The sequence below is a fragment of the Enhydra lutris genome, unplaced genomic scaffold (assembly GCF_002288905.1).
Source record: "Enhydra lutris kenyoni isolate GAN:26980312 unplaced genomic scaffold, ASM228890v2 scaffoldscaffold90, whole genome shotgun sequence".
Lineage (NCBI taxonomy): Eukaryota > Metazoa > Chordata > Mammalia > Carnivora > Mustelidae > Enhydra > Enhydra lutris.
The window spans coordinates 5,447,664-5,465,227 of record NW_019154174.1 but is presented as its reverse complement, the minus strand read 5'-3'; the positions used below and the strand labels follow the sequence as shown (position 1 = coordinate 5,465,227).

The 17,564-nt window shown below is 60.2% G+C and overlaps 5 protein-coding genes across 8 annotated transcripts in view; 3 read left to right on the top strand and 2 right to left on the bottom strand.

Moving 5' to 3' along the window:
- Positions 1 to 728: 728 nt before the first annotated feature.
- Positions 729 to 6,296, top strand: LOC111162311 (coronin 1A). Its single transcript, XM_022526649.1, has 11 exons — positions 729 to 842; positions 2,400 to 2,598; positions 3,772 to 3,894; positions 4,001 to 4,130; positions 4,223 to 4,407; positions 4,565 to 4,684; positions 4,923 to 5,027; positions 5,146 to 5,291; positions 5,407 to 5,464; positions 5,575 to 5,790; positions 6,077 to 6,296. The coding sequence occupies exons 2-11, from the start codon at positions 2,401 to 2,403 to the stop codon at positions 6,179 to 6,181; spliced, it is 1,386 nt and encodes a 461-aa protein (XP_022382357.1). The 5' UTR covers positions 729 to 842; position 2,400; the 3' UTR covers positions 6,182 to 6,296.
- Positions 6,297 to 8,239: 1,943 nt separating this feature from the next.
- LOC111162336 (bolA family member 2B) lies at positions 8,240 to 9,012 on the bottom strand. The gene is made up of 3 exons (XM_022526697.1): positions 8,863 to 9,012; positions 8,677 to 8,774; positions 8,240 to 8,382 (listed from the first exon to the last, which is right to left on the bottom strand). The coding sequence occupies exons 1-3, from the start codon at positions 8,923 to 8,925 to the stop codon at positions 8,283 to 8,285; spliced, it is 261 nt and encodes an 86-aa protein (XP_022382405.1). The 5' UTR covers positions 8,926 to 9,012; the 3' UTR covers positions 8,240 to 8,282.
- Positions 9,013 to 9,356: 344 nt separating this feature from the next.
- On the top strand, positions 9,357 to 12,249 carry LOC111162239 (SLX1 homolog A, structure-specific endonuclease subunit). Of its 3 annotated transcripts, XM_022526507.1 has the most exons (6): positions 9,357 to 9,563; positions 10,105 to 10,156; positions 10,246 to 10,584; positions 11,669 to 11,796; positions 11,966 to 12,053; positions 12,135 to 12,249. In XM_022526507.1, the coding sequence occupies exons 1-6, from the start codon at positions 9,376 to 9,378 to the stop codon at positions 12,162 to 12,164; spliced, it is 825 nt and encodes a 274-aa protein (XP_022382215.1). In that variant the 5' UTR covers positions 9,357 to 9,375; the 3' UTR covers positions 12,165 to 12,249. The 3 variants fall into 3 exon arrangements, with proteins under 3 accessions (XP_022382215.1, XP_022382217.1, XP_022382216.1); XM_022526509.1 differs by lacking the exon at positions 10,246 to 10,584; XM_022526508.1 differs by lacking the exon at positions 12,135 to 12,249 and having other exon boundaries at positions 11,903 to 12,032.
- A 346-nt stretch (positions 12,250 to 12,595) lies between these two features.
- LOC111162234 (sulfotransferase 1A1) lies at positions 12,596 to 16,627 on the top strand. Of its 2 annotated transcripts, none has more exons than XM_022526502.1 (7): positions 12,596 to 14,496; positions 14,584 to 14,709; positions 14,802 to 14,899; positions 15,328 to 15,454; positions 15,555 to 15,649; positions 16,129 to 16,309; positions 16,435 to 16,627. In XM_022526502.1, the coding sequence occupies exons 1-7, from the start codon at positions 14,349 to 14,351 to the stop codon at positions 16,545 to 16,547; spliced, it is 888 nt and encodes a 295-aa protein (XP_022382210.1). In that variant the 5' UTR covers positions 12,596 to 14,348; the 3' UTR covers positions 16,548 to 16,627. The 2 variants fall into 2 exon arrangements, with proteins under 2 accessions (XP_022382210.1, XP_022382211.1); XM_022526503.1 differs by having other exon boundaries at positions 12,596 to 14,384; positions 14,501 to 14,594; positions 16,435 to 16,622.
- Positions 16,628 to 16,780: 153 nt separating this feature from the next.
- The window catches only part of LOC111162232 (SAGA complex associated factor 29), a 29,494-nt gene continuing 28,710 nt past the window's right edge, over positions 16,781 to 17,564 (bottom strand). Inside the window, exon 10 of the mRNA XM_022526500.1 lies at positions 16,781 to 16,982. Coding sequence (XP_022382208.1) covers positions 16,866 to 16,982 — 117 coding nt within the window. The 3' untranslated portion in view covers positions 16,781 to 16,865. The remainder of the gene's footprint in view (positions 16,983 to 17,564) is intronic.

Here is a 17,564-nt window from a genome sequence, read left to right as displayed (position 1 = left end):
AAATCCAAGGATGACAATGGAGTCCTCCTCCCTGTTGAGTATGGAGTCTGGCTTCCTCCTCCGCTCAGCATCCTTCTGGCCATCCTTCCGCTCCTCTCCCTTCAGGAGGCTGAGAGCTCTTCAGGGTCAGGAACCTGACCCTGACCTACCTCTACCGCCCCTGCAGGAAGAAGGCTCCATAATGCCGGAGTCATTCATTCATTCCCTGTGAGGCAGGTGGGGTGGGAGGTGCTCCTGGATGAAGACACGAGATGGGAGAGGAAAAGTGACTCTCCCAAGGCCACCGCTTGTAAATGGAGGAGCCGTGCGAGACCCGGGGGGGCTCCGCTCTCCAGCCCTGGTCTGGGGCTGGGGGGCGAGAGGCAGAGCAGCTTTAAGCTGGGGGTGGGCGTGGGGGCCCCGGGCGGTGGGCGCTTCTGTGAATGCCAGGGACAGGATGGTGAGTGGGCTGGGGGCGGACTGAAGGAGGGAAGAAGGAACAGGGTATTTTTGCATTTTGACATTACAAAAGTGCCGATTAGATTGTCAGCGACTGGCCGGCAGCATCTGCTTGGGTTCGGAGTTGGCAGGCGCGGCCGAGCTGGGCGGAGGGAGGGGCGGCAGCGGGCTGGGCCGGGTGGGGGCGGGGGGAGGCGGTGCCCGCCCGGAGAAGGGCTAGCCCCTTTAAAAGCTCCGCCCAAAGGGGCGCTGCCACCCCTAAGGAGGCGGGCAGACGCCGCTTCTCATTCATTGTCTTGACAAGAGCATCCTCAGCGGGCCGTCTCTGGCTCCGCCAGCTCCTTCCTCCTCCTCCTCCTCCGCTCCCTCCTCCATTTGGGGGGTCACCCATCTCTCAGCAGCAGGTAAGCCTGGGTCCCCGGGCAAGGGACCGGGCATCGCTGCCCTGGGCCACCTGTGGGGCAGGCGTGAGCTCGGCGGAAGCCGGCCGTGGGGGCGGACGGGCTGTCAGCGCGCCGCTGGGAGAGGGGACAGAGCCGTCCGCGCCGCGCGTGCAGGGGACTCGCGGGGGGGGGGGCGGGGAGTGTGCGTGGGAGGGTCCATCTGCGTGTCCCAGGGCTCCGTGCACAGGCCGGGGTGAGGAACCACCGCAGCCAAGATGGAGGTGGGGGAGCCCGGGGGTGGGGGGGCTGGCTTGCGCCAGAACGGCGTCGGGGGGGGGGGGGGGGGAGGGAGCAGGGTGGGGTGAGCCGCGCAGCTGCCCTGAGCTTGGAGAGACAGGAAGGGGTTGAGAGCAAAACAAGAAAAGACCAAGTTCCCCTTTCCGTGGTTTCTGAGCCTGGTACCTGCGGTGGGGGGAGGAGGCAGGGTGGGGCGATGGCTTCCTGTCCCCCAACCTCGGCTTTGGGGCTCCCCTCTCTGCAGGCCCAGGTTTCTCACTTGGGACCGATCCCTTTGCCCCTGGACTTCTTCTCACACATGCTTCTTGCCTGCTTTCTGGGCAGGTGGACCCGGAGCCTCCTGGAGCCTCACAGGGCAGGCGGGGGCAGCGGGGCACCCCGTGAGAAAGGCTGAAGCTGGGAAGGTGGGGTCTGGGAGGGTGCCCTCTGAGCAGGTGGCATGGCCCCTACCTGGCACAAGAAGAGGATGCTCTTGGGTGTCAGGAGGGGGGCCCGGAGCCTGGGGGGCCAGAGGCAATCCCCCCCACCTCACTCGCTCTTCCCCAGCCAGGCTCTCCCCGCAGCCAGGCTGGGGAAACCATCTTCACTGGGCCTCTGAGAAGTCAGTGCCGCCTCTCCCCTCCCATGCATGGTTCCCGAGCAGGGGGAGATGGCACTCAAGGGCACTTGCTTCGGCAGACTCGAGAGGCAGAGGTGTGAGGAGGAGAAAGTGGGACCCAAGCCATCTGCCTGTTTCTGGGGCCCAGAGACCTGCCTCCTGGACAGGCCCACATGCTGCTTCCCTCTGGATGCCCAGCCCTGAGCCAGGAGGGGAGGGAGGCCAGCCCTGCCCAGGCCCTTAGGAAGCTCCCTGTGTGGGTGTGGGGGGCGTGGAGTGTGGCTGCTGTGACTGAAAGAACTCACCCTCCAGGCTATCCCCACCCAAGCCCCCAGAGGGTGGCAGTGGGAGCCATTGGAGAGGAGGGGCAAAGTCTGGCAGATCAGCCATTAGTGCTCCCCCACACCGGGCTCTGCCAGAGCGGCTGAGGGTACAGACACGAGGCCCCGGCGTGGGCAGAGAAGGCAGGCCTTGCAGGCTAGCCAGGAGCGGGAAGGAGTGAGAACCGCAAGCAAGAGGGAGACAGGCAGTTTGCGGAGAAGGGGGCAGGGAGCCCAGGGAACTGATGCTGGGGAAGTTAACTGAGACCTTAAACATCAGCTGAGGGGTGTCCTGGAGGACACGGGGGCCACTCTAAGGTCAGAGTCAACCTGAAAAGCCCTCAAACCCATGCGTCCCCCCAGGATGAGCCGGCAGGTGGTCCGTTCCAGCAAGTTCCGCCATGTGTTTGGACAGCCCGCCAAGGCCGACCAGTGCTATGAGGACGTGCGCGTCTCACAGACCACCTGGGACAGTGGCTTCTGTGCTGTCAACCCCAAGTTTGTGGCCCTGATCTGCGAGGCCAGTGGGGGAGGGGCCTTCCTCGTGCTGCCCCTGGGCAAGGTGAGCCCTTGGAGCCCTTGGGGCAGTGGTCTTCCCTTTGAGGGGGCCTCTGGTCCTCCAGTGGCCCCACGGGGGTCCTGATTGGGTGACTGTCACCAAGCCTTCTTGGGCTGCAGCATTGTCAGCTGTAAAACTGAGCTGGGCCACATGAGCCTTCAGCCTCCTCCAGCTCCTACGTGCAGTGGTCGCGTGGAAACTGAAGCTCAGGTGACACCAGAAAGGTCACACGGCAAGGCCTGTAGACCTGGGGCCTTGTCCCATCCGGAGCACAGAGAGGGCTCCATGGGGTCAGGGCAGACCCAGTAGTGCTCCCAGGGTGGGAGGGGCTCTGGGCCTGGGCCTGTCTGAGCCCCCCACCCCACCCCAGCCCAGGCCAGCTCTGGCCCCTCGGCTGGGGCCAGGGAGGAGGTGAGAGGCCCTCTCCCCTCCCCCAAACCTGACTTCCCTCTGCTCCTGCTCGCCCTGCCTTCCCCTCTGCTGACCCCCACCCGCAGCATACTCCTGTGCTCTTGGGGGGTGAGACAGGAAGGGGAGATGGGCCCTAAGTTGTTACCTTAAAAGGGCCGATGGAAGCCAAGAGAAGAGGAAGTGGTTGTGGGGCTAGAGCTGGGCCCGTTCTTCACACCGGAAACCGTGCAGCAGCGACTGTCCCCGGAAGCGGCCATTTCCAAACCTCTCCTCCTGCCTGGGGCCAGTTAGGACAGACTTCCCCGGTCCCTATCCTGTTGGAAGCACCCCTCCCCATCCCCCATTTCCCTGGGGAGCCCTAACCTTAATACAACCCCCCTGGCCCAGGGCCTTGGCCCATCACCCCCTGGAAAGCCTCCCTCGGGGAAGCTGGGATGGGAGGGCCAGCCCTCAGGGCACTGGTGAGAAAGGAGCTGGCAGAGATGTCAGGACCTTGGCCAGGGTCGGACAGTAAGGCGAGACCAGGGCCCAGTGTGGCCGCTGGTACCCAGCCCCACACCCCCAACCTGTATTACTTGTGGCCAGCCCTTCTGAGACACCTCTGGGACTGAGGCAGAGGACAAACCCTCCTGCCCTGGGCCCTGTTCCAACCTCCCAGGGACCCCACTGCCTTCATCTCTGGGCCTCTCTGAAGGGGCATGGGGAGGCTGGATCAGGTTCGGAGAGCAGAAGTCCCTCCCTCAGAGGCCCTGCTCTACTCCCTAGACTGGACGTGTGGACAAGAACGTACCCACGGTCTGCGGCCACACAGCCCCAGTTCTGGACATCGCCTGGTGCCCACACAATGATAACGTCATTGCCAGCGGCTCCGAGGATTGCACAGTCATGGTGAGCGGTGGGTGGGGGGGATACACAAGGGCTGGGGGGTGGGGGTGGGGCTTGAGCCCCGGATCTGACGTTTGGAGCCCCCGTCTCACTGGCCTCTTCTCTGCAGGTGTGGGAGATCCCTGACGGGGGCCTGACACTGCCCCTGCGGGAGCCCGTCGTCACCCTGGAGGGCCACACCAAGCGCGTGGGCATCGTGGTCTGGCACCCCACGGCCCAGAATGTGCTGCTCAGTGCAGGTGCCTGGCGGGGAGGAGAGGGGCAGGCCGGTTGCCTGACAGCAAGGGAGGGAGGCTCATGGCTTTCCAACACCGGGGATGTGATCACCCAGGTTGTGACAACGTGATCCTGGTGTGGGACGTGGGCACTGGGGCAGCCGTGCTGACGCTTGGCTCCGACGTGCACCCGGACACGATCTACAGCGTGGACTGGAGCCGAGACGGCGCCCTCATTTGCACCTCCTGCCGGGACAAGCGCGTGCGCATCATCGAGCCGCGCAAAGGCACTGTTGTTGCTGTGAGTTGCCCTGAGTTGGGACCCTTGACCCTAGGACCTTCACCCTCCTACGCCATCAGCCAGGTCCCCAGATGCTGCCCTCTCTCGCCCTCAGCTGGAGTCTGGTGCTTAGGATGTGTGTGTGGGCACCTGACTGACCACCTGCCTTTTCCTGCAGGAGAAGGACCGTCCCCATGAGGGGACCCGGCCTGTGCGCGCAGTCTTCGTATCCGATGGAAAGATCCTGACCACGGGCTTCAGCCGCATGAGTGAGCGGCAGGTGGCGCTGTGGGACACGGTGAGCGCTGGGTGGGGGAGCGGCGATCAGGCTTCGCAGGAGGCTTAGTCCCTGCCCTGCCACTTGCCTGATCATACAGAGCCATGGGCCTCAGTTTACCCTCTGTGGGATGGGGTCTCCACTAGTTGTTCTGCGAGGGCCCACCCCGAGTCCCTGCCCAGGGCTCCTTCCAGGCCTGACTTGGCCCAGCTCATTGTTCCCTGTCTCCCCTTCTCCACCCTACCGCCCATCTCTGCAGAAGCACCTGGAGGAGCCACTGTCCCTGCAGGAACTGGACACCAGCAGCGGCGTCCTGCTGCCCTTCTTCGACCCCGACACCAACATAGTCTACCTCTGTGGCAAGGTGTCCCCGTCAGGCAGGGGCTCATGGGCAGGAGGTGGGGGGATGGAGCGGGACTTGGAAAGGCCAGGCGAGAGGACTCCACGGTGTTGATCCCTGCCTTCGCACCCACCTCCTGCAGGGGGACAGCTCTATCCGGTACTTCGAGATCACTTCCGAGGCCCCGTTCCTGCACTATCTCTCCATGTTCAGTTCCAAGGAGTCCCAGCGGGGCATGGGTTACATGCCCAAACGTGGCCTGGAGGTGAACAAGTGTGAGATCGCCAGGTGACTGACCCCGACCCTGACCTGAGCACGCACCCTGGGCTGTTCGGACCCTATGGGGACCTTTGGTTCCAGCCCAGCCCTGCGGTGGTCGCTGCTCACCTCCTTATTTCCACAGATTCTACAAGCTGCACGAGCGGAGGTGTGAGCCCATTGCCATGACAGTGCCTAGAAAGGTGACGCTCCCATGTCCCTTCCTGGGCTGGGCCGGGCACTGACCTCACACAGTTGCAGGGTGGTGGTGTGGCCCAAGCACTCTCTTAACCAGCCTTGGCCTTGCCCACAGTCGGACCTGTTCCAGGAGGACCTTTACCCACCCACTGCAGGGCCCGATGCTGCCCTCACGGCTGAGGAATGGCTGGGTGGCCGGGATGCCGGACCCCTCCTCATTTCCCTCAAGGACGGCTACGTGCCTCCAAAGAGCCGGGAGCTGAGGGTCAACCGGGGCCTGGACACTGGGCGCAGGAAGACAGCTCCAGAGGCCAGTGGGACCCCCAGCTCGGTGAGAAGCAGATGCGAATCTGGGAGTCGGGATGGGATGCCACGTCGGGCAGGGACTGCTACTGATGGGGTCATTGTCCCGGTAGAAGGAGGCTGACCCTCTGGGGGCCAAGAGCGGGTAGTTCTCAGACCTCAGAGAACAGATTTCACGTTCTTGGCCTGCAGCTGTCCAGGCAGCTGCTGAGAGACAGGCTGGCCCCAGAGCTCTTGGGAGGGCGGAGGGGGAATGGCTGGGTGAGGGGGAGCCTGTGACAGAGCTGGGACTGATGCAGAACGACATACCCCAGGACACCGTAGCCCGGCTGGAGGAGGAGATGAGGAAGCTCCAGGCCACAGTGCAGGAGCTACAGCAGCGCTTGGATAGGCTGGAGGAGACAGTCCAGGCCAAGTAGAGGACCCGAAGGCCTCAACCGGGGCCACGGCATCCCTGCCCTCCCTCCATTCGCACCCTTCTCCTCAGGCCACAATGGCAGATAAAAAAATAATAATAAAATGGCTTTATTTTCTGGTATCTCTGACTCCGCTGGTCACCTGGATGCTGGGTCTGCTGAACTGACCTGCTGTCCCTCGGTTGCCTTGATGAGACTGGCCCATGGCGGGAGCAGGGGGGGATGCCTCCGAGCACCGGAGGCTGCAAGGGAACAGGTCACAGTGGGTGGCAGCCGCCCCTTGCTTGGGTGGGTTGAGAGCTGGCAGGATCTGGGCTACACAAGGCCCTTGCCTGGGGCCTCAAGAATTCACATAATAACTCAGAATTTGCCTTTCCTGGTCAACCATGACAGGCCGCATGCAGACTATACGGGTCACTGTCGGTGGTGGGGAAACTGAACTCATGTGATACTTAAGATGGCACTTACGGGATGCGTTTCAAATGCAAGCCCAAGGGAGCAAAATCAGGGGATCTTTTAGGAGGTCAAAGCTTAGAACCAAACCCTGGTTTACAGGTGAGGACTTGGGAGGAACAGAGCAGGAGGGGGACCTCTGGGAGGCAGACCTTGAGTCATGAGCCATCCCCCTCTTCCAGTTCCCAGTCTTCCCTGCAGTATGGCCCTATCAAGTTGGGGGTTAGATGGGGGTCCCGGCCACAGCGGCAGAGCTCCCCTCATACCACAGAGGGACCACAGCAAGGACTAAGTGCCTCAATCACCCCCCGACTCCCCTTCAGGACATGGGAGAGAACCACCCGTGTAGAGAGGCAGCTGCATGGACGTCCCTGTTGGCCCATCTGAGTCTCAATCTCTATGCGAGCCATGTAACCCTGTGCCAGTCACTTCTCTCCAGGCCTCAGGTGCTCTATAAAATCGGGAGGGACAGCATCACAGCTCTGTGAACGCAGTGGATGGATCCAATCAGGGGTGTGATAGAGAAGCAGAAAATTTGGAACGTGCACCTCTTAAAGTGACATTCCTTCCCTGAGCCTCTCCCGCACAGCGGTGGTGACGCGGCCTCCTAGGGAAGTCGTACATGAATACACTCAGTCAGTAGCTCTCCCCCTGTTCCAAGGGACCAAGGAAAGTTGAGGAAAGCCTCTTAGGAATGGAGAAGGGTTAACCCGTCATCACCATGACTTCAAGCTTTACTAGCCCCTTCTCCCTCTGTTAGGAACAAGAGGGAGGTAGGAAGTGGGATGGTTATTTGGGGCCAAGAAACTAGTCCTGAAAAGGGGAACAGAGTGGTGGGATAGTTCAAGACTGTAATCCCTCACTCCCAAAGAGCTCTGGCCCCTCCTGGGTCCCACGGAACCCATCTGTGCCAGACCTTACCAATCCTGGCACCTGTATTTAAGACTGCTACAAGGGTATCATGTGCCCCGATTTTATGGCCTAGGTGGCCTCATTTTCCTGCTTTAACCCTATCCCTATGTCCTGCCCCCAGCTCCATTCCTGAAACTCTCATGGTCTCCCCAGGGGCAACTGTGGCCACCCAAAGCCCTGGGCTAAAGGGTCATTGTATTTTCTGCAGCAGAGCAGGAAACAGCAGCATTCCAGAAGTTGTGGTGTCCCCACTGGGGTACCACATCCCCTGAGACCATGAGGGGCTGGGTAACCTGCAGGGAAGCACGGGATCCTCCATTATGCCTCTGACATTAGGGTGACACTGGGGAGTGGGGGGAGTTTGATAAATTGGCCAGTGCCCTGAAATCCCAAGTACTTTTCCATCTGTGCATCTTGAAAACTGACAGAGGGCAGGACCCCCTGGTAATGGCCAAGGAACAGCAGCACCATCCCTAGGGCTCTACCAAGGATTACAGAGAAGGCCGGCGCTGCCTGCCCTGGGAGAGATTTTAAGGACAGAACTTTCATTTTATAAGTGGGGACACAGAGGCCTGTGTGTGAAGGATTTGTCCAAGGTAAAGACAATGGAGAGTGGTAGAGCAGGGAGAAACCAGGCTCTAGACTCGAGCTCAGCATCCCTCCACCCTCCCACACACAACACACTGACACAGAAGCTGGCCCTGATTCATAATTTAATGGTTGTGCAGGCCTTGGTCTCTTATTTCTGTTGCTCGCGCGCCCACTGCTCTGGGGTCAGGGTTTTCTGCTCAAAGGCATGAATGTGCAGAAGCTCTTCAGCTAGGCACGTGTTCACCAGCCTGGGGGAGAGATGGGGTTAGGAAATGGAAGGCCAGGGCCTGAGTCACGGCCTCCGAAGGCAGGGTGATCCAAGAGACTGGAAGTATCCCCCAAACTGTGTCCCCGGGACTTGGGAACCAAAGAGGCAGAGGCCTAAGTCTCCATACAGGGGTCACGAAGGCGGGATCCTTGGGGCTGTGGTTCACGGTGCAGGACCGTACTGGCGGGGGCGAGGGAGTTAGATTTAGCGGAGAGGCCAGGGTTAGGGTCCCGGCGCTGAGATCGCGCTGAGCGAGGTATTCCCGAGGTCTCACCGGTGTCTCTGGAGCAGTGGCTTCCCCTCGAACTTGGCCGACACCACCAGGACTCGGAAGCTGGACGCGCAACGGTTGGGAGTCGTGTCCTCGACTTCCTACGAGGCAGAACGGTGGGAGAGTGTGAAACCCGCCCCTCAGGGGCGCTTTTCCCCTCGCCGGACGAATCCAGGACGCTCAACTCACCACATGCTCCGCCTCCAGGTCCCGCTGCAGCTTCTCCCGGAGGTATTCGGCACTGAGTTCCATCGCGGCAGCCCAGAAGGGGCGATAGCCCAGCCGGGATGGAACCCCAGCTCCGACCCCAGCCACACTGCTTCCGCCCTTACCGACGCCACTTCCGCTGAGGCCAATACTTCCGCCCTTACTAAGGAGTCCGTAAACCTAGCACTTCCGCTCTCACGCAAGCCCCACTTTCCAACAGTCCTGGGCTTCCGCGCTTACCATCAGCGGCCAGAGTCTGCACAAGGCCGGATTCGGGCGCTAATAGGTGTCCGCCGCCTGCACCGCAGCCTGGGTTCTGTGACCCGGTTTGGACACCCTACTCCAGCCAGGAGGGTGAGCGAACCTGCATTGCTGCGGTCTCTAGGGTACCTCGGGATCGCCCCCAGACGCTTTTTCCGAGACAAGCATCTTGCGGCCCTGGCAACTCAGCCCTCCCTGAGGTCACAGGCCACAGCAATCAACCCACAAGTCCCGATGGGCCCTGCGGGGGACACGGCGAGGCCCGGCCGCTTCTTCGGCGTCTACCTGCTCTACTGCCTGAACCCTCGGCACCGGGGCCGCGTCTACGTGGGCTTCACCGTCAACCCTGCTCGTCGGGTACAGCAGCACAACGGGGGCCGCAAAAAAGGCGGGGCCTGGCGGACCAGCGGTCGCGGGCCCTGGTAAGAGGGAGCGGATTTCTGTCTGGAGAAGGGCTTCAGGGAGGAGAGGCCTGCCGAGAGGGGCGGGGCCAGGATAGTGGGCAGAGCCCTATGGTGGCTGTTAACAGGGCCGGGGAGGCGGGGTCTTGTCGATGGGTGCGGGCCTATCATAGGGGAGGAGCGTGGCCCCCCCATAGGGGAAGGCGGGGCCCTATGAAACTCAGCCGTGGGACTAAGGAAGGGATTGGGTAGGAAGCACTGTTCTAGGCTTGGGCGGGTGACAGCGGGCTGAAGAGCAAGGCGGGGGTTGGAAAAGACCCTGCAAGGGAGAGGAACTGAGGAGGCCAGTTAAGTACCTGTGCTGGAGGCGAGGCCAGAGGTTGGCAGGTGCGAAGGGACGTACCTCTACGAAGGGGGCGGAGCCTCGCGGACTAGGTTTGAAGCCAGGCGTGAGAATTCCACTCTCGGGTGGGTGGGACTGGGGTGAACCATGGTGAGGGGATTCGGCCTGACACCGGTTGGGGCGGACGCTCACGGGCCGCGTCCTCGTTCCCGTCCCCAGGGAGATGGTGCTTCTCGTGCACGGCTTTCCTTCCGCCGTGGCCGCCCTTCGGGTAAGAAGTGAGACGGGGGCGGTGGGAAGACGGGCCGGGGCTTGGGTTCTAACCCGGGAGGCCCTGAAGCCCCAACTCCCCGCCCGCAGTTCGAGTGGGCCTGGCAGCACCCGCACGCCTCGCGCCGCCTGACGCACGTGGGTCCGCGCCTGCGCAGCGAGGCGGCCTTCGCTTTCCACCTGCGTGTGCTGGCGCACATGCTGCGCGCGCCGCCCTGGGCGCGCCTGCCGCTCACCGTGCGCTGGCTGCGCGCCGACTTCCGACGTGAGCTGTGCCCGCCGCCGCCGCCGCACATGCCGCTGGCTTTCGGGCCTCCGCCGCCCCGGGCCTCCGCCCCAAGGAGCAGCTCCGGTCCCTTAGTTGACCTGGAGTTAGAGCCCCACCAGGACGCCGCGGCCTTCTGCGCCCTGTGCGCGCGCTCCTTCCAGGTGAGCCGCCCCACCTGGTCTTCACGCTGGGAGACCAGGGTTCAAGCAACTCGGGATCCAGCTGTTTATTGAAGGACCGGGCAGCCCCTCAGACACCTTTTGCCCTCGTCACTAAAACGGGGACGATAGTACTTCCTGCCGTTCTTCGAAACCTGTACCTTTCTGCTCAAGGCCTTTTGCCCTTTAGCCTTTGACTGGAAGGTTCTTCCCTAGACCTTCATTTCAGTCTTTATGAAGTGCCACCTTCTCCTTCCCCACGAGGTCTTCCTTGGCGCTCCCATGTAAAACTGCAGTTCTTTCTTGTACACTCCCCTGCCTTTTTTTTTTTTCTTAGAGCCTAAAAACTTATTGTCTAACGTAGTAGGCGTTTTATTTATCTTATTGTCAGTTTCTCCCCTGCCCCAATACAAGGCAGTTCTTGTTCATTGCTGTAGAAAAGGGTCTGGCAGGGTGCCTGGGTGGCTCAGTCGTTAAGGGTCTGCCTTCACCTCAGGTCGTGATCCCGGGGTCCTAGGATCGAGCCACACATCCGGTGGGCTCCCTGCTCAGCCGGAAGTCTGCTTCCTCCCTCTCCCACTCCGCCTGCTTGTGTTCCCTCATTGTCTCTCTCTGTCAAATAAATAAAATTTTTGAAAGGAAAAAAAAGAAAAGGGTCTGGCAAATAGCAGGTGGCCAATACATATTTAACAAATGAACTGAGATGATGGGTCTGATTTCTGAGCTCTCAAGAAATGTAAATTGAGTACTTGCCATTCAGAGCTGAAGGGACCTCCCTGAGATCACTTAGCCTGTAAGAACTAGAAGTCTGGCTACAGTGGCCTATGCCGTTTCTGTAATCACTGCTAATGCTCAGGGAAACTGGCTAGCTTAGTCCCTGTGGGTAAGTATTGTAACCTCTCCGTGCCTCAGTTTCATCTATAAAATGCAAATAATAGTAGTGTGTGACTTGTAGCGTTGTTTAACGTGAAGCTTTTGGAACGGTGTTTTTCCATATTTATTTCCATAGAAATTCTGAGCGTTAGCTACATCATTCCTTCTGGTTTTCTCTCTTAACTTGCCTGCCCCCCCCCGCCCGCCCCAACAGGAAGAGGAGGGCCCCCTGTGCTGCCCCCACCCTGGCTGCTGCCTCAGAGCCCACATGATCTGCCTAGCAGAGGAGTTCTTGCGAGAGGAGCCAGAGGAGCTTCTGCCTCTGGAGGGCCAGTGCCCTGGGTGAGTCCCAGCAACCCCGCCCCAGCCTGTTTGAGTTCTGGGAAGATGGCGCCAGTTGTCCAAGTCCAGGCCCCGGGGCAGCTGAGTCCTTATCTCGGCCCCCAAGGGCCTAGCCTGCAGGAGGCTTGTGAGTCTGACTCTGTGTCCTGCCAACTGCACTCCTTGGTAGCTGTAAGAACTCACTGCTGTGGGGAGACCTGATCTGGCTGTGCCAGGTGGGCACCGAGGAGGAAGAGGAGGACTTGGAATTAGAAGAGGTGAGAGGTGGCTTTGGCCCCAGCCTCCCTACCCCACCCCATACCCGAGGCTGCCTTTGACCAGTCCTCCTGTCTCCACAGGAACACTGGACAGACATGCTGGAGACCTGATCCTCGGCGCCCCCTAACCCTCTGCCCACTCCTTGTCTCTGGGCACTTTTTACTTGAGTACAATAAAGAGTCTGAGTTAAGGGAACTTTCTGTTGTTTGCTGGGGAAGGGGGTTGCTGGAGCTAGGAGACAGAGGCCCTGCCAGTCCCTGGGGCCTGAGGAGAAGAGCAGAGTGGGGAGGGCCCGCTCGCTTGTGTGGACCAGCCTCTCCCCTTCCTGGAGGCCCATGTGCCTTGGCTTTTCCTTCACATGCTTCTGAGGTCACACAATTCTTTTTTTTTTTTTTTAAGATTTTATTTATTTATTTGACAGAGACCATGAGAGAAGGAACACAAGCAGGGGGAATGGGAGAGGGAGAAGCAGGCCTCCCACTGATTAGGGAGCCCGATGCGGGGCTCAGTCCCAGGACCCTGGGATCATGACTTGAGTCGAAGGCAGATGCGCAATGACTAAACCACCCAGGTGCCCCTCACACAATTCTTTGAATGCTTGGGAGACACACCCTTGATTCAGAGCCTGTCCAAATCCAGTGTCCAGGTTGACTTTTAATCCAGATAGTATGGACAAAGGCCATGAGTGGGGTGGGTGGGGGGATACACTACCCCATGGGGCCCTGTGGCTCTCCAAACCCCAGTTCCTTCTTGTCTCTGTCTGCAGAGCCCCTTCAAAACCAGTGAAAGAAAAGCACCTTGTGGGGCCCATGGCTCTGAAATCCTTGGGAGCTGTGTGTGCAGCTGGCCTCAGTCCCAGGGATATGAGACTCTTGTTCTTGCTCTTTTCTCTCCCTCTTACCTCAGAAAGCCCGTCTTGTCTCCACTCCACCCCAACCCCTATCACCCTGCCCCCATCCCTGCACCTCTGCCCCTCCGCCCCCATTGCTCTGTACTGGCCTTGGTCAGAGGTCAGACCAGCAGTTCTGGAAAGCTTGTGCTGCTGGGGGGTGCCTGTGGGCCACTCCTAGCCTGAACCTCTGGCATCTGCAAGACTGGCCTGGAGCCAACAGGAAGGTGAGTGGCCCTGCTCACAAGGGTTTCACCTTTCCTCTCAGGTCTGTCCCCTCTAAACTGGCTGGGGCCGTCAGGACAAGCTGTTTGTTGGCCCGCCACACCGGGGTGGAGTACAGAGGGCAGGTCAGAGCCAAGATTCCAGCTCCAAAACACCCCGCAGAATAAAAGTGAAAACTTTTGTCTAATTTCAGTCTTCCCTTTGTTTTCTACACACTAAACCCACATCTTGGGTTTTCAGGCCCATTTAAACTTGGCTCCTGCTGGGGTGCAAAGGCGGGGGCAGCACAGGTGGCCCTCCCACTCTAAGCTCCACCCTTTCCTTCCTGGAGGCTGGCTCCAGATCCCTCCCACTTGGAATTTATAAACCCTTCAGCTCGGAGAACAGTTCTGCACCCACCCCACCCCACGGCACCCGGTTCACCACAGCACAAAGTGGTCACAGGACCGACATCCAGAGAGGTCTGGTGAGTTCTCCCGGTGGGGCGGCTGGGCAGGGCTAGCTCCTGGCCCTTTCCCTCTGGTTGGGCCATCTCAGTAAGCCGACACGACCCCAGGCCGAAACCCCCTTCCCCTTTCTGCTGACCCATCACTTAGTTCAGCTGCATGCCAGACTCTGGCCCCCCAAAACAGGCTCAAGTTGCTCACTGGCTCTGTTTATCCCCGAGCCAAGATGGCGTGGTTTGGCTTCTGGAATGTTTTTGACGATGCATGAGGGGCCCAGGCTGCTCGAGGGGCCCAGGCTGCTCCAGGGACCAGCAGGGGGAGTGGGGCCAGTGCCGCAGGCCAGGGGCCGCTGCAGAAGTAGTGGGAGGAGAGCTGGCAGGCGAGGAATTAGGACAGGCAGGCACTAGAGTAGTAGCTCTCAAGGGTGCACTGGAATCCCTTGGAGCTTCCAGAAGACTGGGACGGGGCCCCAGAGAGCGATGTCTTTGATGTGGGATGTGGCCTCAGGCATGGGGATCTTTACGAGCCCTGTAGGACAGCAAAGGCGCAAGCCAGCACCAGCCCCACTGTGTGAGTGTTCGGTGTGGGTTTGAACCCCAGCTCCTGCCACTCACCAGCTTTGTGAGCAGGGCCGAGTCAGCCCCAGGCCTTCCTCGTGAAGCAGGATTTCAACACATGGCGTGTCGTGATGTTGTTAAGGCAAGTCGGCTGCCCTCTGCCCCCGACGCCGTGGAATGGAGCTCATCCAAGACACCTCACACCTGCCGCTGGTATGTGTGAAGGGAATCCCTCTCATCAAGTACTTTGCAGAGGCCCTGGGCTCCCTGCAGGACTTCCAAGCCCGGCCTGATGACCTGCTTATCAGCACCTACCCCAAATCTGGTAGGTGGTGAGGGCCATAGTCCCCCACGTTGGACCAGCGAGGACCTGCCCTTCACCCGGCTCACCTACCCTTCCCCTGCTCTCCAGGCACCACCTGGGTGAGTGAGATCCTCGACATGATCTATCAGGGCGGTGATCTACAGAAGTGTCGCAGGGCCTTCATCTTAATCCGGGTACCCTTCCTTGAGCTCAAGTTTCCAGGTGTTCCCACAGGTTTGCAGTGGGGGCTCTGGGGACCAGGGGAGCAGAGGGAGGGGGCAGGACTGGGCTCCAGCTCAGCAGACCTTTCCCTCCTCGTGGTATAGGTTTGGAGGTTCTGAAAAATACACCAGCTCCACGACTCATTAAAACACACCTGCCCATGGCTCTGCTCCCTCAGACCTTGCTGGATCAGAAGGTCAAGGTTAGTGACAGAGGAAGCCAGGGAAGGAGGTCACTGGGGCCTTCCCAGCTTTAGCCTTTTCTGCTGGGAAGGTCTCACCTGAAGGGGGCAGGTGGTGGTCTTCATCCTGTGGTGGGGCTCTGTGCAAGGGAGACTCCTGTGTAGAGCAGAGAAGTCGTCTCTGCAGGCCTCCCCAGGCCCGTGGAGGAGGGGGCTGGTGAGAACCCAGCATACCTCAGTCCCAGTCTGGGTGTGGCAGCACTGAGGGGACAAGATTAGCATCAAGTATGGTGTCAGGGACCACAAGCAAGTCAGCCTCCAGGTCAGTGTCCCTCTGGGCCAGACCAAGAGCGAACTTCCCTCACTGGGCTGTTGTGGAAAGCGGAACCGCCTGGCTCACTGTGTGGTGACGATGCTCCGGTGTGTGGGGGGGTCGTTCGTCCCTCCAGGTGGTCTACGTGGCCCGCAACGCAAAGGATGTGGCTGTCTCCTTGTACCACTTCTACCGCATGGCCAAGGTGCACCCAGACCCTGGCACCTGGGACTGCTTCCTGGAGAAGTTCATGGCTGGGGAAGGTGGGCCTGAGTCTGGAGGAAGGAGCGGGGAGGAGCTGAGCGGCCGCCAGCCAAAGCTAATACCAGCCTGTGTGTCCATGTCCCTGTCCCTCCCCCCCAGTGTCCTACGGGTCCTGGTACCAGCACGTGCGGGAGTGGTGGGAGCTGAGTCACACTTACCCTGTTCTCTACCTCTTCTACGAGGACATGAAAGAGGTGAGGCCACTTGCTGCTGCTTCCCTCCAGGTCACACGTGCAGAGGCAGGGACCTCCCCAGGACCTGCCAAGGCCCTTTCAGCCACCTGTCCCCCAGCGCCCCCCACCCCACCAGTCCCGTGGGTCCTCCAGCCCACCTTCCTGCCAGGGACTCGGAGCTGCAGTTTCACCCAGGCAGCAAGGCCACACAGCTCTGATCTCAGACCCAAGCAACCCGGAGCCGGCCGGCCGCCGGCATTCCCTGTGGCCAGTTACAGAAGAGGACCGTCCTGCCCTCACCCATCAGGACCCAAATAGGAGCTTAGTTCAGGGTCATAGGGCAGCTAATGTGCCCCAGGGAAAGAGGACCCAAGTCAAGGAGCCGGGGCTGAGAGGTCTCTAGGCGGAGGTGGCCAGGTCCTGGAGGAGTTGGGGAACCTCCCTTTTATTTGCTCAGTGAGCCATCCCAACTGCCACTGAAGAGCCCCTCTGCTCTCCAGAACCCCAAGAGGGAGATTGAGAAGATCCTGAAGTTCTTGGGGTGTTCCCTGCCAGAGGAGACCGTGGATCTCATTGTCCAACAAACGTCTTTCAAGGAGATGAAGAAAAACCCCATGGCTAACTACAGCACCATACCCACTGACATCATGGACCACAGCATTTCGGCCTTCATGAGGAAAGGTGAGTGCCTGTGCAGGATGGGCATCGAGGCAGGCAAGCGTGGAAGTGGAGGCTGGGGCTGGCCTGAGCCACCCGGGGCCTGCTCTGCAGCTGGGGCCTGTAGCCGTCCTCCCCTCCGTCTGCAGGCATCACGGGGGACTGGAAGACCACCTTCACTGTGGCCCAGAATGAGCGCTTTGATGCTGACTATGCCAGGAAGATGGAGGGCTGTGGCCTCAGCTTCCGCACAGAGCTATGAGTGGTGTCCCTGGGAGGCATGCCCAAGGCCCCGCGGCTGTGACCCGTCCCCAGCCTCAAAAATAAAATTCCATGTGTATTACACCAAGAGCCTTTAATGCAAGCCAAGAACAAAAAAGAAAGGCCCACTGGGACCAAACAAATCCATCTCCCCCACAGCCTCCAATTCCCCAACCTGCCCTATTATGGGGAAGGGGAGAAGGGCCTGGAAAAACAAAACCAAGGAGACATGGGCAAAGGGGAACAATATTTATTTGCCATGAAATCTGCTGCATTCCCCTGTGAGGGTGGTGGGAGACTGGGAGTCTGCCAGCCCGCTTCACTTCTTCTTGGGCTCCTTACAAGCCACCACGTACCTCTGGGCCACATTGAGGGGAGGGGAGTAACCGTCTGCATAGGAGGTGTCTTCAAACAGGACTGAATAGTCATCCTGGGGCTGTGGCAGGGGGCGGACAGGAGGGGCTGGTCAGAGACCCCCAGGCAAGGCCCCCAACCCAGACTGACAGGAACCGCTGATACACGGGGTCCCTGCCTCTCCTGTCCCCACCTTCACTCCAAACCTAGTCCTGCTACAACACAGCCCTTTTCTCAGCAACAAAGAGCCAGGGAACAAAGAGCACAGAGGGGGCAGACTTGCTGTACATGTGGGGGGATACTACATGGAGAATCTGGTGCTTTTGGGAGACCCTGTGTTAAAGGGATCAAGGAAAACCCAGAAGGCAGCAGGCAGGGCACATGGAGGAGGAGGGGAGAACAGCCTTGAACCTGCCATCAGGCAATGGGTCACCGGCACGGGTGAGCACAACCTCACATGAAGAAAGGGCAGGGGTGCGACAGTCAAGGTTGGAGGGCAGGCCCTGGGTGTGGTGCTGCCTACCTCAGTGCAAAAGTGAGATCAGAGGAAACATAGCTCCCCATTCCAAGTGGGGCTGGCTAGGGCTCTGAAGGTGGGAGGGGGCTGGCTGGCACTGCCCTAGGGGACAGGGCTGGAGGGCGCCCGCAGGCCGAGCGTAAGCAG